The sequence below is a fragment of the Urocitellus parryii genome, chromosome 8 (assembly GCF_045843805.1).
Source record: "Urocitellus parryii isolate mUroPar1 chromosome 8, mUroPar1.hap1, whole genome shotgun sequence".
Classification (NCBI taxonomy): Eukaryota; Metazoa; Chordata; class Mammalia; order Rodentia; family Sciuridae; genus Urocitellus; species Urocitellus parryii.
This window is the reverse complement of record NC_135538.1, coordinates 114423942-114450972: the sequence shown is the minus strand read 5'-3', so window position 1 is coordinate 114450972 and position 27031 is coordinate 114423942. Positions and strand designations below refer to the sequence as shown.

The following is a 27031-nucleotide window of genomic DNA, read 5'->3' as shown; positions in this document are numbered from 1 at the left end:
TAACCATCTTTAGTTTAGGGTTGTTTTTTTTTAAGTTGTAAATGGACACAATGCCTTTATTTTATTTATTGATTTTTTAATGCGGTGCTGAGGATTGAACCCAGTGCCTCGCACCCGATAGACAAGCTACAGCCCCAGCCCCATCTTTAATTTTTAATGTTTAAATTTTCTGTAATGAGATACTTTGATATATTACATGATACTGGGCTAGTTCTATTTGGATTATAATTTGCTTGTAGAGGTATGGGGGTGGGGGCACAGAATGATAGGATACAATTATTCTAATTTAGGAAAGACTATAGGACTCTTAAGAGGGTTGTTGGGGCTGGGGTTGTGGCTCAGTGGTAGAATGTTTGCCTAGCATGTGTGAGGCACTGGGTTTGATTCTCAGCACCACGTATAAGTAAATAAATAAAGGTCAATCAACAACTAAAAATTTTTTTTAAAAAAAAGAGGGCTGCTGGTATTAGAAAAACAGGATTTTAATTTATATAAATTGTTTTCTAAGCAGCTTGCTTATTAGCTATCCATCTTTTTATATTAAGATGTTTAGGTTCTATCAGTAGAGGGTCATCTAAACTTAGATATTAGTGACTTGTATTTTTGAACAAAAGAAGGCACATAGTTGAATGTCTCATAGTTCTCTATTCTCTTGACACATTTGAAGCGGGGGTGAGAAGAGGCCAGAAGACTTTGACTTCATGAAGAACATTTTCTGCCTTGTAGTCAACATCTGTGAGGTGCTTATAATGTAAAAGTAGTTTTACACAGTGAAGAACCAAGTCTTCTAGTAGATTTAATTGAGGATTTATCAAAGGAATCTTCTCCTATATCCTCCTCTTCTTCATTATACTTTTTCTTTTTTCTTTCTTTCTTTCTTTTTTTTTTTTTTTTTTTAATGACTGCTTTGAGTTGCCATCTGGTTTTTAGCTAGCTGTGCGGCCTCCAAAGGTAGCAGTCCCAACAGCTTAAAACTCTTGAAAACTTTGTTGGTGACAGATTTTTTTTAGGGGCCAGATACATATGTAATCTTTTACACAGATATGCCTCTGACCTCGGGGGTAGTTCATCTTGAGTTACTTCTATCGGTGATAACAAATGACAACCAGTTATTACATAGGTGACTGGAGTTAGGGGATGACTACTGTGACTGTGATAGTTCCTCTGAACAAAGTCAGCTGGCCTGTTCTTGATTGAACTCTTGACCTTGCCTCATTAACACCTGCTCTAAGGGGTGATTAGAAGCAGATTGCCAGCTGCATCCTTTTGCTGTCTGGGCAGTTACTTAGAAAGATTGCCAACTTATGTGCCTGGAGATCTGTACATCTTAAATTAAAAATAATTATGGGAATTCTTCCAGAAGTTTTATTGGGGAAGCTTAGATTTGACCTTACTGTGATTAACCCTGTGGTTGTTTTGTTGTGGTTATTTTAAAAGATATTAAATATTGCCTTTGTAGAGTTTGTTTATTTTGGGGTGTGTGCCAATTTAATAAAAATGTATTATTTCTATGTGTCATCCTTTGGATTATTATAGGATGATCATTAGAAATATTTGTTGCATAAGTATCAAAAATGTACATTCTAAAAATTTCATTCCTAGATTACTTTTAGGTGACTGAAACCAGATAATGGCAGGATTAAGGGGATAGGCTAAAATATGACTTGAATTGAAAGGGAATTTCCATTTAAGAAGTGAGAAATTAATATATATGGAATATTCCTAAAGTGTTCTCCAGATAAAGCTGAGAAGCCTATGTTTTGCAATATTTTCCTTAGATTTGTACTTCATAAATACAATTAATGTAAGAAAGGTATTTTGTAAAAGCTCACATCCCACCCCCCTAATGTCATTGGTAGAGCACTTGCCTATCATGTGCAGGGCCCTGGAAATTTTTAGAATATACATTTATGATACTTATGCAACAAATATTTCTAATGATCATCCTATAATAATCCAAAGGATGACACATAGAAATAATACATTTTTATTAAATTGGCACACAATCCCCAGCACCACAAAGCAAACAAATAAACAGAAAATACTTCGATGTAACTTGGGTCATTTCATACTGTTGTTGTTTTGGTGTGCTTGTGTTAAATATATTAAATATTGTAAATATTTTCCTTTTTAGGAAATTAGATTTTGATAGGGTGTTATTTATTAGTCTGCTTTTCTGTATTATTTTTCCAAGGCAGTGTTAGGTGTACATCTTAAAATTAAATTATACAAAGCATTTCACTTTCTTATAGCAAATCATTTGAATAGTTTAGCTTTACATTTCAAATTCTGTTACTGGAAGTAGCTGCTTCAAAAACTTGCTCATGTATGTTATACTTTGTAATTTTTAATGAAATTCTATGGGTTATGATCACTGTGTATGTAGGCGATCCTCAGCTGGTTAGTCCCTTGCCCTAGTCTCCTTCAGATACCTTGTCTATTTAATCTTCCCCACAGTACTATGAAAATAAGCAATGAAGCTCCATGCTTTTAATTTGAGGTAAATGGAGCTCAGAAACCAAATTCATTACCAAATATTAATGTTAAAATATGGTATATAGAAATAATAAATACAGCGCATACAAATATTATTGAATAAGAAGGACATGAAAAATAAGTAGATGTTAAGTAGAAAGGTAGGAAATATAAATTTATGCACAGTATAATCCCAATTTAACTTATGCACATCAGAAGAATCAAAGAAAATATCACAAAGTGTTAAGGATTGTTATAATGCCTTACCATTATAGGCAGTTTGGGTTTTTTTGCATATAATTGTGTGGTGAAGGGTCTGAAAAGTGACTCTGTGTCTTTCCTTTGGAACAATTTGCATAGACTTAAAAAGCGATCCTTAAATTCCAAGGACCTCCTCACCTCTTCCCCTTCATGTTTAGGTTATATGATTGAATTTGTTTTTAAAAGTTGATATTTGGGGTTGGGGTTGTGGCTCAGTGGTGTAGCATTTACCTAGCACTTGTGAGGCCCTGGGTTCAATTCTCAGCACCACATAAAAGTAAATAAATAAAAGTGTTTTTTTTTTTTTTTTAAGTTGATATTTGGATGAGTGAAGTAGCATCCTACTTAGTATTATTTTTCATGATAGTGTTAAAAATAAAAATTTTACTTTTTTATGACAGTGTTTTGAGTATTTTGTCTTACTTTTGGAAGTATTTGTTTAACTTGATTGTTTAGAGCAACATACATGTGAAGCCACAGTCATGGTTTGGTTTTCATGAGGGTCGTTTAGCTTTTGTTCATTTCATATCTAGACAGCCTTAAAACTGGCTGGGCACATTACAAATAAATTATGGTATTTCTTGTTTTTAGTGTCTAATTTTGTTGAAATGAACAGTCTGGGTTTTCAGTGGAACTGGTGAAACTGGGGGTACTGTATGTGATTAAATCAGTATTATAAATCTATGACCAGAAAAATCTGCTCAAAGACATGTGTTACTGAGTATTGCATAGCTCCTTGCTTTATCCTTGTATAAAGATAGTCTTTTCCTTTTTCATTTTAAAATTATTTGATCTCAATATCTGATAATAATTAAGAAATTTATCTTAGATTATTAGAATAACATCAACAGTATACTGAGATAATACTTTTTTAAAATGTCGGTTTTGTAGGCCATAATTCTATGAAATATGTTTTAAAAAACAAAATACTATGATAATAACTGGAAGAGCATGACTTTTTTCCTGTTTGTTTGTTCATTAGACTTAATACATACATAAGGCAGGAATCCTAAATCCTGTTGCCTTCAGAGAAACTACTGACTTATGTGACCAAATTTTAAAAAATCAAGACTTTAGATAACAAAATAGGGGCTGGGGATGTGGCTCAAGCGGTAGCGCGCTCGCCTGGCATGTGTGCGGCTGGGGTTTGATCCTCAGCATCACATACAAACAAAGATGTTGGGTCCGCCAAAAACTGAAAAATAAATATTAAAAAAAAATTCTCTCTCTCTCTCTCTCTCTCTCTTTAAAAAATAGATAATAAAATAGAATAGACAGTTGGAGTTATTAAGTATATGATGCTGTGATTTTATTAATTTAGGTGACTAGATTTGGAATTTATCCAATGTAAAACAATTTAAGACCTGATGGGTATTATAAATTCAATATTTATTTACTGTACAATATTTATGTTCTTTTAAATAGGTGATTGGTCTGTTGGATGTGTTTACACCTGCAAGATCTCTGGAGGAATTTAATGATGTGTGAGTATATCTTTTGCATTTGCCTTCCTCAGCTGGAGGAGGATTAGCAACCTGTATCTGTTCCTGAATCATTTAGTAGTTATACAGGACTTCAACAGAGTCTTCATTCCTGTTATCCGGGGGTTTGGGGTAGATACAGAAGATGCATATTTATGTGTGGCACATTTTAGTGTTTCCATCATTTCAGGTTTTTGTATCCCATTTGGAGAGTCCTTACAAAAGTTCCAATGGAGAAGAGGGTAGAGGGGGTTTCCCTTGTGACTTTTCTTCTCAAATTGCCTGTCCTAACTTTCAGAGGTACTCTTCAAGAAATGTAATGGAGGGCTGGGGATGTGGCTCAAGCAGTAGCGCGCTCACCCGGCATGCATGCAGCCCGGGTTCGATCCTCAGCACCACATACAAAACAAAGATGTTGTATCCGCCGATAACTAAAAAATAAATATTAAAATTCTCAAAAAAAAAAAAAAAAAAGAAATGTAATGGAGCCTAGTTCCATATAAGCTTTTTGCTCTTTTATCCTATGTGCATGGGGAAATAATACTAGAACTACATGCTGATCTTTGAGGTGTTAAGATTTTTGCACCAGGACAGGCGCATACCCTACAAGTTGAGAAAGATTTCTCCCAATTTTGTGACTATTGTTTTAACCTGGGATCCCCTAGAACATGGAGCTTGAAAGTTTGAGGAACCACGAGGGGAAGGCTAGGTAAAATGAAATAGGGAAGAAGAGAAAGGTGCTACAAGAATACGTTAATGATTTGGTCCACTTGAGCAACTGGACTGGAAACTGCCAGCATCTGAGAAGCTATACATACTGTATCTCAAATGGGGAGTATTCATGTACTGGCTCCTGATCCCATTGTCCAGGTGTGCTCATGAGTGCAAGACACATCCAAGCAGATGTTCCCATGAGTGTACGAACCCTCTGCTAGTGTTGTTCTCTCCAGTATCTGAATTACCTACCTTGCCTCTCCCCAGTTCATAGATGTCATAAGAGAGACAGAACACCTTTAATACAGAGTTACACATTTGCTTCTTTTGAAATTTTGTCGTTCCTAAGTGGAAAGGATGATTATTGTAAAAGCCAAAACAGAATTGTAGATCATGACTGCTTTTCCTTAACCCGTGTTAGCTTTCTGTCACTAAAACAGAATGCCTGATTAACTTATAAAGAGAAAAGGTTTATTTTGGCTCATGGTTTTAGTAGTTATGATTCATGGTCAGGAGGACCCATTGCTTTTAGGCATCTGGTGGTCGTTCCTCTAGATGGCAGTGGTGGGGAGTATATGTCAGAGCAAAAGTGCTCATCTCATGGCTAGAAAGCAGAAGAGGAAGGGACTGGGGTCCCACAGTTTCCTTCAAGGGTATGTTCCAGTAACCTAAAGACCTCCCACTAGCCCCCATCTCTTAAAGGTTGTACTGTTTCCTAATAGTGCCACCCTGGGGTCCAAGCCTTTAACACTTGGGCCTTTTGGGGCCATTTAATATCCAAACTATAGCACTTCCCATTGCCGCCAGTGCAGAACCTAACCTTTTCTCCCCAGTCTTATCCTGTGCTGTGTATAAACACCATTTGATCCTTTCCCACAAAACAAATTGGGGAATATGCTTGAGCTCATAAGTTCTTTCTATGGAAATTGTGGGGAAAAAGAAATGAAGAAGATGAAATGGTAGGAGGAAAGGTAGCTAAAAATAATTTCCCCTCCATTAGAATTTACTTGGGGGGGCTGGAGCTGTAGCTCAGCGGTAGAGTGCCTGCCTAGCATGCATGGGGCACTGGGTTCGATCCTCAGCACCACTTAAAAATAAACAAACAAAATAAAGGTATTCTGTCCATCTACAACTACAAATTTTTTTTTTTTTTTTTTTATACTTGGAACATGGTATGATGAGGAGAGGACAGAGAAGAATTTGGTCCACTCACAAGACTCCTTAGCTACATTAACCTTGAATCTGCTGATGTAAGTTTAAGAAACAAGCAAAGGAAAAAATAGGCAATAATAAGCTGTGTTTCTTGCAGTCCTCTTTGGCACCATAATGGAGGCTTCCAAATATTACTGGATGCTACCCAGAGGCATGTGTGACACAAATTGTTGAGACCTGCTGCTGGCTATGCTTGGAAAAGAGAATGTTGCAAAATAATGTTTTTCGATGTTCTAACATGGTAGTAAAGCAACGTGTTTGTGAGTTACTTTGGAAAACATTTGAGTTAGGTCTGAGCTCTATCCCAAATTTTAAATTTAATAAAGATGTATTTATTTGACCAAATAAAGAAAACATGATTTGCTGGCTTGGGCAAATATTGAAGTTTGGCTTAATTAGATATTCTGGAAATGGATTATAACACCTTGGCTTCTTCATCCGAATGAGGGCTCCCAACTACATTAAAGTTGTATTGATTCATATATCCATCCATTCATTCAACAAGCACCATAACTGCTGAGTTGGCATCAGCTTTTTTCACTCAACTCTAGCAACAACTAAGTTCATCTCTTGGAAGTAAATCTCAGTACTACTTGTTGGTTACTGAGTATAGTGCAAAATACCTAACAGTTGGTGGGAACAGGCTAAGGACCCTGGGTTGAAAACAGTTGGTGAAACATTCAGAATATTTTTGTATCCAAGTTACCGATTGGCTGTATGACCTTGGAAAGTCACTTTACCTCTTTAGGCCCCATTGACTTCCCTGTGAAATAGTAAAAAATGAAGCAGTTGATTCCTGATCCCAGAAAACCTCTGAAAATAGAATGATGAGTATAATAGAATGTATATATAATATACATTTATATATAATATACATGTATATATAATGTATATATAATAGAATGTATGAGTATATAGAATAGTAATAATAGAATGATGAGCTTGCTGTTAAGAAATGTCTTATTTACCTTTTGTGATGTTTGTGTCACTGAAAAAAAAAATAGTGCTTTTCTAAGATTGTAGCTATTTCAGTGTTTTCTGGAGTTGTTTTAGAGTTTTTTTTGGTTTGTTCAGTATTTGTTGTTGTCTTGTTTCTGGTGGTGCTAGGGATCAAACCCAGGGCCTCACACATGCTAGGCAAGTGCTCTACCACTGATCCAGGCACTTGATGTCCCCAAAGTCATTTTAGAATATGTGTAAGAGACTAAACAACTTTATTTACAGTTGTAGGCTTTGCAAATTGAACTATCTTCAAGGCTAAACAAATAACATAAATGAGGCTCAGTGTTATATAATTGTGAGTGGTGGAGTTTGTGGTAAAATATATCTATACCTCCTAAAAGCATTCAAATTCACATTAAAACAAAACAAACAAAACCCACTCTTCTGGCCAAACCAAACACATTGAAGGCTAGAGCATTCTGCACACTGCCAGATTTACAGCAGACTGTAATTTTGAACATGGATTTTCTGTAGTAATTAGCAAATCTCTAATTACTTTTCAGATGTATGGTTCACTTTTAATCATGTGTTTTGTGTATTTGTGCCTTTATGTTTCCGTTAACACTTTTCATTTTATCACACAATTTAAATTTTTACCAAGTTTTAAATTTCTAGGTTAAGATGTACCCTGAATACTTCATTTGTAAGACTCTACCTTTGAGAAAGGAACAATAGGTAGTGAGTTTTATTCATTAGGAACAACGTACTCAATCTAATAAGTGAAGATAGTGTTTGGAAAATGCGGAGTTAAAAGATGAGACTAACAAGTGCTCTTGACTGCTATATGGTATGGTTGTATAGGTGGCAAATTTATATAAAGATATATCTAGATTTTTTTAAATGATTGCAAATCATTGAATGGCCCTTGAATGGCAATATTTGTCAGGAGGCTACAAATACATATATGTGCATATTTGTGCTATAAATATTTAGTTATCAGTAGATATGTAAAAGTTTTAAATAGCCAGTATTCAGACCTATGCTCAGTATTAAGTTACAACTTTTCCCAATAATAGTATTGCCACCCCCACACTTTTTTCTTCTTTAATGCAGTACTGGGGATCAAACCAGGGCCTTCACTGTTCTCTAGAACTGTTTCTTCTTACAAAACTAAAACTCTATACTTGTTAACTCCCACGGTTCTAGGAGTTGTTTATATATTTTAAATATTAACTCCTTCCCAGATATATGAGTTGGCAAATATTTTTTCTTATTCTATGGGTCACATTTTCACTTTGTTAATTGTATCCTTGATAAGCAAAATTTTAAAAACTTGATACAGTCCCACTTGTTTATTTTTACCTGTATTTTTGGTGCCATATTCAATAAATCATATGCAAATCCAACAAAACAAAAACAACTACAATAGAAACAAAACCAAGGGCCTTGAGCATGCTAGGCACTTGCTGTACCACTGAGCTACATCCCCTTGCCTCTTCCTACTATAGTGGTTTTCTGATCAAGCAGTGGAAAGCTTTGAGACTATTTATGGAAACTGTTCTCTCAGATTTCAGAAAAACTGTTGTCATAGGTTAGTGAAAATTAGTCTTCTGCCACTTTTCCCGTTTTGCACCTTCCCATTCCAGGGAATGAGTGGGGTCTTGGATCCTTCAATCTTGAGAAAATCTACAACAGCCCACTCAGCAGCCTTGGTTGTAGTGAATGCTGGTAGGGCTCATGATCCCCCAGCTCAGCCTCCCACCTACTAAAAATGATTGTTCAACTAATAAGTTAGCCTTTCATTTTAATATAAATGGAATTGGTAAAGGGAATTCTAGATTTACATTTTATTGATTGTATTCAATAAATATTTGAACATCCACCTTAGGCTAGTCATAGTATTAATCTCTGAGGAATACAACAATCCTGATCATTGAGTTGAGGCCCTTCACGGAAGAGAAGAACAATTTAAAAGATAGAACAAAATACAGTGTGGTAAGTTCGGAGAGGTCCTGCTTTGATTTGATCCTGTGCACCCTCATCTAGTCTCATGTAACCTTCTTTCTGTCCTCTCTCCATTCTGATCTCTTTAGCTTCTTGTTCTTCCTTGGATACAGACAACCACATTCCCAATGGGACCTCAGTGCTGGTTTCTAACCATGGCCTGCAACACTTTTTCTCACATACCTACATGACTGGTTCCTTCATTTCCTTCAGGACCCTACTCGAGGATCTTTTCCTCAGAAGCTTTTTCCTTTTTTTTTTTTTTTTTTGCCCCCTGCCATCACTGTCTACTTCTTGCCCTGCTTTGTTCCTTTTTTTTTTTTTTTTTTGATACTATGGATTGAACCCAGGGGTGCTTAACCACTGAGCCACATCCTTAGCCCTTTTTGAATTTTATTTAGAGAAAGGGTCTCACTGAGTTGCTTAGGGCCTCATTAAGTTGCTGAGGCTGGCTTTGAACTTGCGATACTCCTGCCTCAGCCTCGCTAGCTGTTGGGATTACAGGCATGGGCTATGTCGCCCAGCTCCTACTTTGTTCTTAGCAAATTTTACCATCATGTATTTATTCTTGTCTGTCTCCTTCCTCTGCTTGTAAACTCAATTTGTTTTCTTCTTTGCTAAATTGTTACTACTTAGAACAATAATAGGCACTCAAGTGTTGTTGGCTGAGCAGATGAATGTAAGAATTGCCATAATAGGGCAGTTACGGAGTGCTATTGGAACTCATAGTATGGCCATCTCCCCACATGGGGTGTCTTCAGGGAGCCTTGGCAAAAAAAAAAAAAAAAAAATGCATACCCTGAGTTTGAAGGTGAAGTGGGAGTTGGAGAGGTAGGGGAAAAATGCAAGTTCAGCCAGTGGCCAAGAGAGACCCCTGGGCAAAGATGGTATCTATGACTGATGGTACTTTTGCGTATCCAACTCTTTTCCTATGTAATGTTTTGAATGACCAACAATAAAAAAAAAAAAAAAGAAAAAAAGAAAAAAAAAAAAGCTGGAATGGGGAAGGACTAGGTCATTTGGGGCTTCACACCCTAAGCCTTAGTAAGGAGGTTGTCCAGAGAAGACATCAAAGGGCAGTAAGCATTGAGGGTGGGATTGAGAAAAAGGATAAAAGCTCTTACTTTTCTGTGGTATGACTTAGTTAAAATCTTCTCTCTCCTCCCCACACAACACACTCCATAATGGAAGAAAGGACTTAATTTTAGCAGAGGTAGTTTTTCTCTTAGAACCTTATTAACATAGTAGAAATCTTTTTGGATGAATATACCAGTTAAAAATCTGAAATGAATTTAAAAGTTTTCCTGGAACTAAAATTAATATAATGATGTTCTTCGCTATTAATATCTGATTTCAATTTTGTTTGAATTCTTGACATTACATCTGTGTTCTTTGTTCCAAAGCATGGTCTTATGCAAGTGAGTGAACTTTTGAAAAAGTATCTTTGGATGTGCAGTTCTATAATACTGCTTTATTTTTTTCAATAGCATCTTATGTTTTACAGAGGATTTGCAGGTGATTTTTCTCATCTGGCCCAACAACCCCTGTGAAGTAGATATCATCTCTAATTTCAGCTGAGGAAACTGAGGTTGAGAGAGATGAGCCTAATTGTATACTAATACATATAAAATTGCAACAGATCTGGATCTGTTGACTCTAAATTCTCACCACATTTTTCTTGATCCAAGGCTGTGATTATCATTTAAAAGTCTACTAACCTTCTTGAGTAACTACTGTGTTAGATTCTATGTAAAATGCTAAAACCAAAGACCGTCTCTGTCGTCCAGTGGCTCGAGGACTTATTAAAGAGAAATAGTATAAATGCTTAACCTAAATAACTAAAGGATCAAGTCAAATCTGTAATATCCAAACAACATAAAGGGAACTCATAATGTTAGAGAAGCTTAGTTATGGGGATGGCTGTAAAGAAGGTAATGTGTTTGAAGAAACACAAAGATAAAGCTAGGATGTGGAGGTTGAAATTTATTTCAGAGAGAGGATGAATGAAATGTATAAAGTGTACAGAGAGGAGGTTTGTATGGAATGAAGAGTGTTAACAAAATAGATAACCATTGATTCATTTTTTTTGGTACTTGTGTAAAAATGAAACATCAGTCATTTCTGGTTTGTTCTTATGAGTGCACATGTATGTGTCTGCCTGTCTGCTTGGAAATTATGCCTTCCTCTGTCACTGAAAGAAATACCCAGCCCAGTTGTTTGGCCTTTTTGAAGAAATACTTCTATTATTTATTTGAGATTGGACTGAGTGCTCAAAATAAGTAATACAGGAAGAGAAATGGCCCAGAAGAAAGATGAATAAGTTCTCTTAACATTTATGTTTGCAAGCATTTTTGTTTTGTTTTGTTTTTTGAGATGGTCTCTCACTATGTTGCTCAGACTGGTCTCAAACTCCTGGGTCCAAGAGATCTTCCTGCCTCAGCCTTCCAAGTAGTTGAGACTACAGGCACATACCACTGAGCCTGGCTTTTTAAGTATTTATTTTTTAGTTGTAGTTGAACACAATACCTTTACTTTCTTTTTTTTTAATGTGGTGCTGAGGATTGAACCCAGGGCCTTGCACATGCTAGGCGAATACTCTACCACTGAGCCACAACCTCAGGCCCCCCCCTTTTTAAAATATTTATTTCTTATTTGTAGTTGGACACAATATCTTTATTTTATTTATTTTTATGTGGTGCTGAGGATTGAACCCAGGGCTTCGCACATGCTAGGCTTGAGCCACAATCCCAGCCCTTGCAGTTTTTATTTCTTATCAGAGAGGGCTCTTGAACTGCTTATGATTAGTGACTCACATTTGAAATCTAAATAAATTCTTTAAGATGTATAATCCATTCAGTCTTGGAAGTGTAGTTCAGTGGTAGAGTGATTGCCTAGCATGTGCAAGGTTCTAGGTCCAATCCCCAGTACTGAGACAAGGAAGGAAGGAAATACCATTCAGTTTTTAACTCATATGATTTGTAAAATGCCACCCTTTTCTCTAAAAAAGGTAAAGAAGCTTCAAGGCCTAGCTTAATGTTTGAGTCCTTCAAAATGTTTGTCTAATTTACTCCTTCCTCGGTCCATGTTGGGATCTTCTCCTGTGTATTCTCTGACACCTGATGTCCCCTTTATAGTTCGAAACATGCTGTTGTGACCGTATTTATATATGCATTCCTCTCAAATTCTTCATCTGTCTTTTCCACTGCTGCATTCCCAGTGCCCAACAATATGGAGTGATTGAATGAATGACCTTGTGCTGTCATAATGACCTTGTGCTATATAATTGGGTGACAATTTGGTTGTCTGATAGCATGCTCAGTACTAGCTTTCTTGTATTTATCCTCTACTATAGAACACTGAGTCTAGTCGATGTCAGTAATGTAGAGGGCACTGTTAAGTAATTGTTGCTTCAAGTGAGAATAGTGTTGTGAAATAAGCTTGTTAAGCTGCTCTCTTGGCTCCTGGATAGTTCTTCCACCCCTTACACATTAGAACAATCTGGTCTGCTTAACAGATAAGATCTTGGGCATGCATATTTTAATAAAATATGTCCTTGCCTTATCTTACTAGTGGCGCTGAATGACTTGTCCTGAGTCATTCAGTTGTGTAGTAATTGAGTGCCTACTGTCTATCTTTCAGATGTTGTTCTAGGTACTTTAGGTATTGTACAGAAAAAAACAAAACCATATCCTACTCAAACATTGTACAGGGAAATAATAATTAGCATGTGAAAAAAAGAAATTTTAGATATATTAGCAAGCAATAATGGTATAGCAAAAAAAGAAAAAGAGGAGTATGAAGACAGGGAAAGAGATGCTATTTTAGAGAGAGGGGTAAGGATGGGCCTCATTGAAAAGGTGAATTTTGAGCAAAAATTGGAAGAACTAAAGGAATTAGATCTGAAGATATCTAGGGGACAAGCATTCTAAGCAGAAGAAACTGTCATTGCAGAGGTCCTGTGGCAGAACGCTGCATTCTTTATTGGAACTAGAGCAAGAAGTCCGTGTGGAGCTGATTAAGAGCATCAGAGAGAAGTGGATGAGGTCAGAGAGATGACTGGGGGCTAAGTGCTGGAGGATCTAAAGGCTCTGTGGGCCATTGAAAGGATTTGGGTATTTTACTCTGAGTGCAGTAGAGAGCCTTTGAGGAAAGGAGTGACATGATCTGAGGTTTTTAAAGAAGCACCCTTCCCCCTGTGCTGAGAATAGACTGGACTGAGTCCCAAATATCTGGATGAGTCTCAGAAGCATGTGGTTACAAATTGTCAGTATTATTTTAAATACTCATTTAAAGATAGAAGAAATGCTCTGTGCCCTTATAATTGTTTTGAATAGGGCTGATTCTCCTGGTACAGATACTGATCTATAGATACAGAAGAGATTTTCTTCTACATAGGTTCTTTCTAATCGTAAAGGGGGAGATCTTGACAAACGGGTATTATCCAAGAGTGCTTGGTAAGTAAGGCCATAGAATGGGGCACATCTGGAGTACTGAAAACCACTTATTACAGGGTTCTGCCTCCTCGATGGTACAGTACTCATAAGACTCATTTTGAGAAATGTGATTTATGCTCTTCATACTTTGATTAAATTTGAAGGAGACCATCTTCACAAGTGAGAAACAAGATTTATATCAGACCATAAAATCATCTTCTCAGTCTTTGGCCTAACAAAGACTGGTTTAATTCCTTTTTAAAGATGGGAGAACACAGCTTTCCAAGTGTACTCAAGTCAGGCCTTCTTTAATTTATTTTAGGAATTTGATTTTTGGGAATTAGATTTTTAGGGAAGTGACAATATTAGGCATGTCTTCACTAAAATGTAATTAAATCTACTTTCCCGAAACAAATACAATTGAAATTATGTGACTCTCCCTTAATGTCCTCTTGAAATTTACTTTTTTTTTTTTTTAAGTGGTGCTGTGGATTAAACCCAGGCCTTACACATGCTAGACAAGTGCTGTACTACTGAGTCACATTGTCAGCCTGGAATTGACTTTAAAAATGTGACCATCTACATTTCCTCTCCATATGTCTCTCATAAACAGTAACTGTGCATGATGCTTGCTTTTGTCCTCTGTTACAAGATTTATTTTGGAAATCTTCCTAATGGGAGTTGAAATTTGAGAACTGATGTTCATGAATTGGATTTTGGGTCTCATGGAAATAATATGTAGGGATTAGGTTGATTCCTATAAGACTTCTGACATAAATAATGCTTTTCAGTTGATTTCATTGTAGCCTATTAGCAATGCTTGATAGTTATTACCATATAGGCTGAAAAATTTTATGTACTTATATAATGGTTTGACAGTCTTACCCTTGTTCTGGAAATTTTAGTGATAAAATATGGTCTCTAATGGGGAAGGGGTTGAGAGAAATTACAGAATGGTAGAATATTGTAACTAAAGTCGGGTGGTTATAAGACTGAAATTGGATTCTACCTTCCTCAGCCTGAGCCTTGAAATTTTCTTTTCTTTCCCCCTTTTCCTTTTGGTCCTGGGGATTAAACCCAGAGGAGCTCTACCAGTGAGCTGTACCACCAGCCCTTTTTGTTTTTATTTTAAGACAGGGTTTCATGAAGTTGAGACTGGCCTCAAACTTGTGATGCCACAGAGCCTGGCCTGGCCTGAGCCTTGGATTTCATCATAACTGATATTACGGTTATGGCAACTTTTATCCCAGGTTTTTAAGGAAAGTCCTAATTTCAGAACACTAACCAGGCCTGGGAGTTTAGCTAAGTAGTAGAGCACTTGTCTCCATGCACAAGGCCTGAGTTCAATCCCCAGTACTAGAAGCAAAAAAAAATTATTCATAGAATTCTCTTCTTTATCAGATTATGTGCCAATTTGAGGTTTAAAAATATATTGGTGATTAGGATAGGATATTGCTATATTCTTGCCAGATTTCTTCTTCCTTAGTTGAAGATTACTTTCATAATAAATATTAAGAATTATTAAGGAAATTATCTGAAGAAAATGATTCCCTGTTTTTGTGACATCTATAAGACTTTTAAAAGTAACTTTTTCTTGGTGTAAATTCTGGGTCTGCTGGAAAACTTTGGAGGCAATATGTGCTGGGATTGAGATCATGTTCTCTGGGGTCAGACAGTTTGGACTCAACTCCTGACATTATTGATCCTTTTGACCTTGAGCAAGGAACTTACTAATCCTTGGTTTCTGTTTCCTCATCTGTGAAATGAGAATGCTGGTGGGGCCTACCTTATGGAGGTATTGGGACTAAAAATGCTTATAAAGTGCTTGGCACAGAATCAGTGCCAGCTGCCTTTGGTCATGTTATGTTGTGCTTGGAATATCTCTGAATCAGAACTACCTTTATGAAAACACTTCAATGAGTAATTGACTTGCCTAGTGTTCATGAGGCCTTGGGTTCAATCCCCAGCCCTCAAAGACCAGACAGAGAGAGAATATCTAATTTACTCCTTAGATAAGAAGTCTAGAGTCCTCCTTTTCCTCAAGGCAATATAAACATGTGAGTTTTAAAAAATATGAAATGCTAAGATCTAACCTTAAAGTTACAGATTGGTGAAATCCTGTCAATTTCATGAAATTGGGAACAAATGATGATAGTCCTATAGGAAAATTGGGACAGAAAAAAAGTTTCATTCCTTTTGGAGGAAGGAAAACACTTTTAAAGATAAAAGTGATTTTAGTCCCAGTCTGGTTTTTGTGTTCCCATACTGTGTAATGCAGTAATAAGTGGGTTAAGGCATTGTGTCTAGAATTTCTGTGGCGAACCTGTTGGACTTGCATATAATCATTCCCTCATCTTACCATATAAAGATAGAATTAATAACCAGTACCACACCTGTGAGGAGTTCTGGAATGCCTCGTCCTGTCAAACAGATCAATTGTGTTCCTTCTTCCTTTAAGGTAAATGTAGGAATATTGTCAATGAAAAATATCCTTTTACTAATCACTCCTGGAAAAGGAGAATTATAGTTTGAAAATCTAAAAAATACCCCTATTTCAGAACCTGCAACATAAAAGGTTTATAATGAAAATATAGTGGTGGATTTTTAAAATATAAGATGCTTTATTGTTGCTATGCACTGAGTTGTACTGTATGTTTCTTCTAAATGTGACATTTGTAAGAAAACTGATCCTGGCACATTTATCTTCCTAATCTCCATCTTTGCTTTTTTCTTTTCATTTCTGAAATCTAAATAAATCATTTAGTAAATCCTTTTTCTCTAGAGAAACTGGGAAAAGATAGATCAAGTAGGAATGAGTTTAAAAATGTTTAGACTAGATGGCTGGTGGTAAAGTTAGAATAGTGGAGTTAAAAATTTGCTACCACCTCTCCCCAAGAATTTGTTGAGCTTTTATTTATCATTATGGTACTTAATGGGTGGCCTTTCCTTAAAAACTCTGGAAAGTCTTGTGAAGATAAGAATTTCCCTACAGGTTCTTGTTTATTGTGTAACTCTTCATTCATTTCTAGGTATCTGGTAACCCATCTCATGGGGGCAGATCTAAACAACATAGTAAAGTGTCAGAAGCTTACGGATGACCACGTTCAATTCCTTATCTACCAAATTCTCCGAGGTCTAAAGGTATTGACAATATCAGCAGTAATTTTGAGAAATTAATTCTTTCCTTCCCTTCCTGCCATTTAGGGCTTAAAATAGATAATCACACGTTATCACACATTATCGTGTTCATTCAGTGACCATAACTACCAGCATTTGGCCAACCTTGTTTCTGTTGTGTTTCTCAAGCCACAGGTTATTTTAAAGCAGGTCTAGGCATCGTATCATTCCATCCAGAGATACCTCAGTATGAGTATCAGAGAGAGAAGGACTTTTCATTATTACATCTAAAAGTATAACTTATTGATACAGTCTAATATCTAATTAGTATAATATTGAAGCTTTAAAAAATTTCTCAAGCAGAGAAACAGTGTTTTAAAATTAAACCATGTTTGATATTTAGCAACTTTGAATCCTTATTGAGTCCCAAAGTGCCAGCCAGAAGATAGGTTGAAAGATTGAGTGGAGTCAATGTCTGTAGAAATCATTGTTATGATAAATGTATATATCATTGATAATTTTACTGATGTTATTTTACTGTGAACACTAGCAGTTCTTACTGATTCATTAAAATGTGCTGGAAATATACTATAGTATATGGCAGTGGGAGGTTGGAAGTAACTTTCATTTAACTGACTTTTTTTCCCTCTCTGGCAGTATATTCATTCGGCTGATATAATTCACAGGGTATGTACCATGACTTTGATTAAATTATTCTAGGGCGGTAAGGTGGGGAGAGTGGAAGAATGGCATCCTGCCAAGATCTTGGTCTAAACTTACTTTTTACATTTACCTATTGATCCATTGCAGCTTTGCTCTGGGTTAGAATGATTGAAGAAAGATTTATAATTTGTGCCTGATGAAGGCTAATTGGTCTAGATACTATGTAATGGAGACTGTCTGTTTATAACTGGATGAGATCTTACTGTTGTCTGGATCCTCATTATTACCTGGAGAGAGAATTTATCATGGGTCCTAAAGTTGATCCTGTCTTCTGTGTACTTACTTCCTAGGACCTAAAACCTAGTAATCTAGCTGTGAATGAAGACTGTGAGCTGAAGGTAAGAGGAAGCAACAGCAGTGATTGTTTACTTCACCTGACAAACCTGACAAATTTCACAGGGACAGATTTATAGGCCATGACTTTTTATCTGAAAAATTCATATTGTCCTTAGGAATATCAGACTTTGAAATTTAAACCATAGTCTGAGTAAGCTGTTTAAATGACTTTGATAATGGCATTAGGTGTTTACATTTTAAAATAAAGTTAAATTAAAAATGTGACTTATTATTCATAATAAATTCTAGTCTGACTATCAAAATTCTAGTCTGACTATCAAAGCATATTGAAGCAGTAATTACTAGATTAAATAGATTCCTAAAAGGAAAAATCGTAGAAACCTACTCAAAATAATTCAAATAAGAGATAAGTGAATTATGGGGCTGGGATTGTGGCTCAGCAGTAGAGTGCTCGCCTAGCATGTGTGGGGCCCTGGGTTCGTTGTATCCTCAGCTCCACGTAAAAATAAATAAAATGAAGATATTGGGTCCAGTTACAACTAAACAATAAAAAGAGAGAGAGAGAAAGAGAGATAAGTGAATTAATCATATATAAAAGAGTAAGCAGCTCTGGAACTTGATTTCTTCTTTTTTCTTGCTGAATAGTGCCCTGTTTAATGAACATATCAGAATATGAATATTTATTCACCTGTTAGGGTGAATAAATAGTTCTAGTTTGGAGCTATTTGAAGTTACTATGAATATTCAGTTTTAAACCTTTGTATGGACGTATGTTTTATTGCTCTTGAGTAAATACCTAGGAGTCACATTTTTTATTTTGCTTGTAATTTTATTTTTTTAAATTCTTATAGTGTGTTCACCATGCATTCTAAGTATGGAGTGGGAGATCTGCTTATGAAAGTGCTTTACTGTTCCTTTTTCACAAGGCAACAGAAATTTTCCCTGTCTAAAGTCCTAGCAGTTTGCCTGTTCCAGTGCCTGGTTTTCTCCTTCCCTTTAGATTCTGGATTTTGGACTAGCTCGACATACTGATGATGAAATGACAGGCTACGTGGCTACAAGGTGGTACAGGGCTCCTGAGATCATGTTGAACTGGATGCATTACAACCAGACAGGTATTGATTGCTTGCATGGGTTATTTATGGCCTTATCAATACCATTTTGGATACATTTGGGATTCTCAGAAGTAGCGGTAGAGTGGGAAGAAATATGTTTCTTCCCTCAGTGATCCTTTTAAAGCCTACAAATAGAAAATATTTTACTTGCTTAGATGGGGAGGTGGAGCTTTTTTATACACAGCTTTTAAGCTTTGTGATTTAGTAATTGAATTTTTATTTATTTAGATTTTTCAACATAATTCTTTGAGTACTTCTAGCAGAAGATAATGGGTTCATAATCTTAACCTCTTTATGTTACTTGGGAGAATCCAGTACTTTACCACTGAGAACCTTTTTCCCCTTTGTGAACAGTTTCTTTCTTTTCCCTTAAGTATGTTTAGACTTACCCTGCCTGTGAAGCTCTTTACTGGGGTGAAGGTATCAATCTTATTTATCTGTGTAGAAATGAGTAAAATGTTGAATATCAGATGTTTTAAATATTAATTTGAATATTTCACCTCTACTTATAGTTCCATTTGTGACCAAGCATAATAATAGTGATAATGTACTTTTATTTCTCTTTAATTTTGCCAGTGGATATATGGTCAGTGGGATGCATAATGGCGGAGCTGTTAACTGGAAGAACATTGTTTCCTGGTACAGACCGTATCCTTTTAAAAAGTTTTGGATTCTTATTTCTTATCTGTATTCTAATGTCTGTGGTTGTGTATTATCTTTACTTATCTATAGAGAAGGCTCTCAATTTCTTGCTTTTCAGATATTCTGCCCTCTTGCTGAGTAGCTTGTCTTGCCAGGAAAGAGGCTTTTTTTTTTTTACTATTTATTTTTTAGTTATAGGTGGACACAATATCTTTATTTTATTAATGTGGTGCTGAGGATCGAATCCAGTGCCTCACAAATGCTAGGCGAGCGCTCTACCTCTGAGCCATAACCCCAGCCCCAGGAAAGAGGCTTTAATTTATTTTTATTAACAAGAAAAACTTTTCATAAGCTGAAAAATCCTTTCATCTGTCATCTTTTTACAGCAAGTCCTTTATATTAATGTTTCCACAGCAGTTCTAAGACCTGAGCAAACTCATGAGAAGCTGTAGATCCCATTGACAGGTTTAGTCGACTGTACAAATCTTCATGAGCACAAATACTCTTTACAAATCAAGGGTATCTTGCAGTTATGTTTGGTTTATGTACTAAAAGGTCATGTTTGGGCCCTGTTATGGCAAACCTGCTGACTCTTGTTACGTTTGTTGTTAAACAACAAATAGTAAAAGCAAGAAGTGGTCACCATGTCGTGTGCCTTTGTTTTGCAGCACAACTTTATCCCACATGGTAGTGAAACCTCAGTTTATTGTCTAGTTTATGGCTCATCATAGCCCTTTATTTCATCCTCTTTCCTAACTGCTACATGTTTGTTTCATGATATAGTAATATTGTCATCAAAATATAGTGTGTTGGAACACCCATCAATCACATTTGAGGAAGATGTTTAGGGGAGAAAGATTTTTAAAATATATGTCTAGAATTAGTTTGGGGGACTTTTGTAAAATTTAATTGAGTTTCACATGTTTTTGGTGGACTTTTAGAAATGCTACAGTTACCTGTATGTGGTCATGCTTAGAGATCTAAAAACTGTTTTAGCTTCTTACCTAAATAAACCCATTAAGATTACAAACCAGAATGTTAGTTTGCTTCATTTATTGTTTGGGATATATTTCTATGGTAACTGTAATTTTAATGTTAATATAGTCTGTTCAGAAATTCTATTCTAACTGTATTCTGCTAGACAGAATGTATTTTCCGGGTTAACTGGAAAAAAACTTCTGTTCCCAGGTAAAACAGTTCATTTCTCTCTGAGTATTACTGGATTGATACAGAGTTCAGTCTGCCTGTATTTGGCCCACCTTATCACTCTCCACCCCTAGATTTTAAGTCAGTTTAATAGAATGTGTTTCCCTAATCTTTTTTAAGTGGTTTTACATCTGTTTCTTAGAAATCTGGTATATGTATATTAATTACTGTCCAAGTTGAGAGAATTAGGGGAAATTTGTAATCCCCTTGGTTTGCCCTGGAGCAGATGCTACCCTGAGGCTGTCCTTTCTTCTCTTCTCCCCTTCCTTTTCTTGGCTTCTGTGTCTCCAGCTTCTGTTTGGCCAGTCACAGACCACTTGCCTACATAGACACACATAGTGGCAGAGAGACAGTGTAGGGTGCTGATAGGAGCCCATGCCCTGGAATCAAATTCTGGGTTTTGATCTTAGCTTTTACTTCCAGCTGTGTAACTTTAAGGAAATTTTCTAATCTCTGTCTCTGTTCCCTTAATCATAAAATGCTAGTAAAAATATATAATTCACAGGTTGTTGTGAGAATTCAGTGAAATATTATCTGGAAAGCACTTAGACCAGAGCCTGCCAGTAGATGCATCATATTCATTGTGGTCTTTGAAAACAATTTTTCCCTCCCTCCACCTGCTTTATTATCTACCTGTGAGTCATTAATGATTGTTATTATTGATTCTTTGGCAGGTGGTAAAGGATAGATCCCCTTGGCAGGCTAGTGATAGAAAGTGTTCAAAGCAGTGTGATATGGCCCTTTTAGAATGCTAACTTTCATCCTGTAAGAAGTGTTCCTTTTTTGCATACCTAATATTTAAACTTTAATAGAGGATTTTTTGGAGGGGTGTACTCTGGATTAAACCCAATGGTGCTCTCCCATTGAGACAGATTCTTTCAAAATTTTTATTTTGAGTCAGGGTTTTGCTGAGTTGCCCAGGCTGACCTCAAACTTGTGATCCTCCTGCCTCAGCCTGGGATTATAGGTGTGCATTACCATGCCTGGCAGGATTCAGTTTTAAAAAATATTTTATTAGTTGTTGGTAAGCCTTTATTTATTTTTATGTGGTGCTGAGAAGCAAACCCAGTGCCTCACACATGCTAGGCAAGCACTCTACCACCAAGCCATAACCCCAGCCCAAGATTCATTTTTTAATACATGAAAATTCTGATTTTAGTAATTCATCATGTCCTTCTAGTTGGCTCTTTTCTGGACATTATCGTTGGTTGTAAACATTGAATTTGAAGGATTTATATTTATAGTATATTTAATCTTCCTATTGTCAGTTATCATATTTGAGGTATAGCTTTAGTTGCCTGACAAGAAGGAAATAGGGAAGTGTTTGCCTTTTTTTTTTTTTTGACTGGAGTGTACAATCACTTATGTTCTAGCACAGTGCTTCTTAATCTTCACTGTGTATCAGAATCATTTGAGGAAGCTTTTAAAAAAGCTCTAAGCTGGCCATGGTGGCACACACCTATAATCCCAGGGACTTGAGAGGCTAAGGAAGGAGGATCACGACTTCAAAGCCAGCCTCAGCAGTTTAGTGAGGCCCTGAGCAATTCAGCAAGACCCTGTCTCTAATAAAATATAAAAAAAGGACTTGGAATGTGGCTTGGTATACACACACACACAAAAACAAAAACAAAAAACCTCTAGATGCCTGGGTACCACCCTAAAGACTTCAGTTGGTATGGGTCAGAGCACAGGATTTGGGGTATTTAAGTCTTCAGGTGATTCTAACGTGTGCAGCAGAGGATTGAGTACAACTAGCATTTAACTAAATTTAACATTTAGTTTCTACCGTGGCTGATCCTGGAAAAGGTTATTTAGGTTAGCAGTTTTTGTCATTTTTCTTGAGATACAGATGAGATCAAAGAGTTCCTTCCAGTATCCTATTCTTTTCCAGTCCTTTGATTTTTAGAATATCTCTTCAAAACCTTTGGAAGAGGTGCTGGTTTGGCTCTAAAAGTATGCAGCTACAGATTGTTGATGATTTTTAAATGCTCCAGAGGGTGATGCTTATTGGAGTGCACAGGTTTTTCCTGGTTTTCCTTATTGGTTAATTATTGTGTATTCAAACTGGTGGTCTTGGCTTCTAGATAAGAACTGTCCTATAGAGCTTTTTTGTGATGTTGCAAATGTGCTGTCCAATATAGTGTTGGTGGCCACTAGCCTGTGTGGATATTGAAATTGACTAATGCAACTTAACTTTATGGAAAATATTTTGTGTGATTCAAAACATAAAATTCATTTTAATTTTTACTGTGGTAAAGTAGACGTAACAAATTTTACCATAATTCAATAGTGTTAATTACATTCACATTATTGGGAAATCATCACCAATATCTGCTATTCTTATAAATCCTTCCATCTGGCTTAATAGTATTATTATTTTGTAAAAAAAAGGAAGCCCTTCTCTAGACACCTAACAAGGTATGTTAAGTGAACATAACTGACAATTTAATATTATAGGGAGGGAGAAGTCAGAATGTCTCTTCAGGTGAGTACTAACTTATTCAGATGCTGATTTTGAAATAAGTGAGTCAGAAGATGTTATAACTGACACTTGACACTTCCTTAAGCTTAAGGAAGAGAGAGAATGAATTTTGTAGTCCTATTATGTGTCAAATACAGTTTTTCCTACCAGAGATCACAGCCTTGGTGTGTTCATTTCCTTCCCTAAGTAATCAAGTAAGCTCCCTTCATGTATGAAAGCCCCGCTCCTTCTTTCTTTTTAATAGAAATGGTCTTACTTCTGTTGGAGGACGATGGGGCTGTTGAGTCACATAGTCCACTTTACAGGACGTCTGCTGCTCTGCTCATGTGCATTTTCTTGGTATATTAAGTTCTCCCGTTAATTCTGTGGTTACTCATTTCTTCTTTTGATCTTTTCCAAGCATATTATGAAATATTTCAGACACACCAGAAGACAAAGAATAATATAATGAACACCTGTGTGCACTTCACCAGATTATGGGATGGTGTGGGCAGCTGAGCCCAAGCTGCTGGAGTGCTCCTTCTCAGTTACATTTATCCATCACTTTCAGTGCTTGGTTTAAAACATTCTTCCTCATTTTAAAAAAGCAGTTTCATGGTAGACTCTAAAAGCAAATATTATAATAAATGTTGAAGAAGAAAAATATTTTATTAGATTGTCATTTTGCCCTTTTTTGTTTAACTTGAGAATATATTTTTGGAAAAAGCTAGACTTCTCAGGTTTGTTGATAAACCTAGGATATCTTAAGAAAGAGAGAGAGAGAGAGAGAGAATGTGTGTGTGTGTGTGTGTGTGTGTGTGTGTATTAGTTATAGTGAAAATTACTACTTTGACAACCTAAAAGAGAAGAAAGTAGGCTGGATTTCATTTGAGTCCATCCTGTTTGTCACTAGAAGGACTTCAGCCCTCCTAAAGGATTCCGTAATTTATCCTTTTGTGGATTTATTTCATTGAAAACTATAACTCACAAGCAGCCAGGTCCCACTACTGATCCTGCTTATCTTCAACTCTGTGGTCTGTGGGGGGTTTTCTAGGAATATGCCTAGAGCCCTTAGAAATGATTAGAATATCCATCCCTCTTTTACTTTTCCTCTAATTATCCTGTTATCCTAGGGGTTTTGTTTGTTTGTTTTTGTTGTTTGTTGTTTGTCCTTACCTGTTCATTCTGACTACCTTTTACTTCTGTTACAGAGAACTTACTCTAAAACATAATCTTAAGGCCTAATATCTTTTTCTTCATTTGTTTAAAACACAAATCTGGAGATTTATGATTTTAAAATTTGACTTTATGATCATTATAATTAAAACCCATTTTAAATGAACAGTAAACATTGTCTTCTGCCTAGGGGAAAAGGTGCTAAAACCTGTTCTAAAAGATGGCTTGCTTTGGCATTAGCTAACTGTCATAATGTAGTAAATTTTGCTTTGCTCTGCTGTATAGCTACTTGAAGCTCCATCTGGCCTTAACTGTCTGGACAAATTGTAGTAGACTTACAGTAGCTGGTCCTGTGGGAAGATTGGCCTGGATTTCAGTGGATTTGCCTGAAATCTTTTGGAAAACCCATGGTGATTTCTTCTGAGGTTTGCATGCTTTGACTGCCTTCATGCAAGTGCTTTTAGATACTAACTAGGTTTTCATTTTATATTATGTGTTTGCTAATCTCCTAAACATTGGCTATTATGTTCTATCAACCCTGTGTACATGACCCTTACAAATTCATGGCACTGTATTTGTATACTCTCCATGGTGTAAACACTTCTCAGTGAGTGAGTGGATCTTTGTTAGGCCATTATTAAATGAAGCAATTTTTCTGGACTACTTCTTTGTATATATACCCCCCATAGCCTGTGGTCATTCTGAGTTTTGAGAACAACATGAAGTGGTAGAATGGGGTTGAAAAGCATATTACAGCAAGTCTTTCAAGTTAGCTAGTATTTGTCAGGCTACTCCATTGAATGTACTGAAGGTAAAAATGTGCCAGTCCTCAAAACCAGAATGATCAGACAGAGTGAAAAGTGAGTTGTAAAAGTTACTTGAACAAATGTCTGTCCCTGATTATAAAACAAAATGGAATGATAAAAACAGTATAATAAAAGTACTAATAAATTATTGGAAGAAAAAAGAATTAATTCAAATTCAAGATATCCAGGAAGACTTAATGGCAGAGTTCTTGAGGATTTTGAAGGGTAAATAGGAAGAGAAAAGGCCTGGCACAAAGAGATAGTGGAGGGTATTCTCATTTATTACTTGCATAAATAAGAACTTGGAAGCTTAGAAGTACCTGGAATATTTGGTGTGAGTTGAAGCATTCAGGAATGTTAGTTTGAGGCAGTCAGAAAAGTGTCTTGTTACCAGGGCCACTGAAGTGAGGCTGAGGAATTGGGGTTTGAATTCCAGTCCTGAGGTTGATTCACAGTGGCAGACGGGGGAAAGACACAGGGTCCCCAGCTTGCTGTGTAGTGAGCTGCTATGGCCAGTGGGAGCTGCATTTTCTTCACATAGGGTAGGGTGAAGTTAGGGCCATTAAATTCGACTCCCTTTGAGTACTCAGAAGTCTTTTTAGCAACAGTACCAGTCTCAACAGCTTTTATAGATTCATTTTGATGTATATATTGTAAAACCACCTGTTTGAGAGTTGAAGTAGTCTAGTTTTTTTTTTTTTTCTCAGAAGTATAACAATTCCATTAAGTGTTCCTAAAGAGAATGTGAGAGAACTTTATAAATTTTTGTTAGGTTGAGAAATTAACAAATCCTTTACTGATTTCCATTATAATTAATCTGATTATGTTAGGGTAAGACAATATCCATCTCACTCCCACTCCTGCTCTGTCCCCATGAACATGTTTTTTAAAATGTTGTGGTGTATCTCTGTAATCCTAGTGGCTCAGGAGGCAGAGACAGGAGGATTGCAGGTTCAATGCCAGCCTCAGCAACTTAGCAAGGTACTTAGCAACTCAGCGAGACTCTGTCTCTAAATAAAATTTTAAAAGGGCTGGGGATGTGGCTCAGTGGATAAGTGCCCCAGGGTTCAATCCCTGGTATATTAAAAAAAAAAAAAAAAAGTTTCTGATTACACCTTGAACTAAGAAAGCTGTATTTAAATTTTACCCTCAGACCACACTACTTTTTGTCATTTGTAGATGACAAAGTTAGAAATAACTTATGTGGATGGATTTGTTTTTAACTTATCCTTGTTTTTTATAGAATACAGTTATTTGTGTCTAAGTTAGAATTAAACATACCCAGCATACCTTTTCTTTTCTTTCTTTCTTTTTTCTTTTTTCTTTTATGGAACTGGGGATTGAGTCCAGGGTTGATCTATCTACCACTGGGCTACATCTCCAGCCCATTTATTATTTTTATTTTTTATTTATCTATTTTATTTTTTTAAATATTTATTTTCTTTAGTTTTTGGCGGACACAACATCTTTGTTTTGTATGTGGTGCTGAGGATCGAACCTGGGCCACACACATGCCAGGCAAGCGCGCTACCGCTTAAGCCACATCCCCAGCCCCATTATTTATTTTTTTTTTGAGATAGAGTTTCCCTAAGTTGCCCAGGCTGGTCTTGAACTTGGATCCTCCTGCCTCAGCCTTCAGCACACCTTTTCTTAAAGGGCCAGATAGTAAATATTTCAGGCTTTGGAAATCATGTGGTTTCTGCTGTAACTTACTTACTTTAGTGTGAAAGCAGCTAAAAACAGTATATAAACAAATGAACATGGCTGCATTCCAGCAAAACTTTATATATCAAACAGGCAATGAGTTGGGATTTGTTGATTCCTGTCTAGAAATTTCTTCTGTTTAAGCAGATTTCTGATCTGGGGAGTTTAAAAAAAAAAAAAAAAAAAAAAAAAAAAAAAACAAGATGCCTGTCATCCTATTGCATAAGTAATTACTGTAACTTAGGCAACTATGGCTTGCAGA

General features: G+C 36.3%; 1 protein-coding gene across 2 annotated transcripts in view; it reads left to right on the top strand.

Moving 5' to 3' along the window:
* Mapk14 (mitogen-activated protein kinase 14) overlaps positions 1–27031 on the top strand; it is a 76047-nt gene that overhangs the window by 33010 nt on the left and 16006 nt on the right. Inside the window, exons 1-7 of one of the 2 annotated variants that reach the window (XM_077801603.1) lie at positions 4308–4517; positions 6119–6181; positions 16552–16663; positions 17297–17326; positions 17653–17700; positions 18660–18774; positions 19351–19422. In XM_077801603.1, coding sequence (XP_077657729.1) covers positions 4363–4517; positions 6119–6181; positions 16552–16663; positions 17297–17326; positions 17653–17700; positions 18660–18774; positions 19351–19422 — 595 coding nt within the window. In that variant the 5' untranslated portion in view covers positions 4308–4362. Of the gene's footprint in view, positions 1–4161; positions 4221–4307; positions 4518–6118; positions 6182–16551; positions 16664–17296; positions 17327–17652; positions 17701–18659; positions 18775–19350; positions 19423–27031 lie in introns of those variants that run through there. The other variant, XM_026383388.2, reaches the window with a different exon arrangement.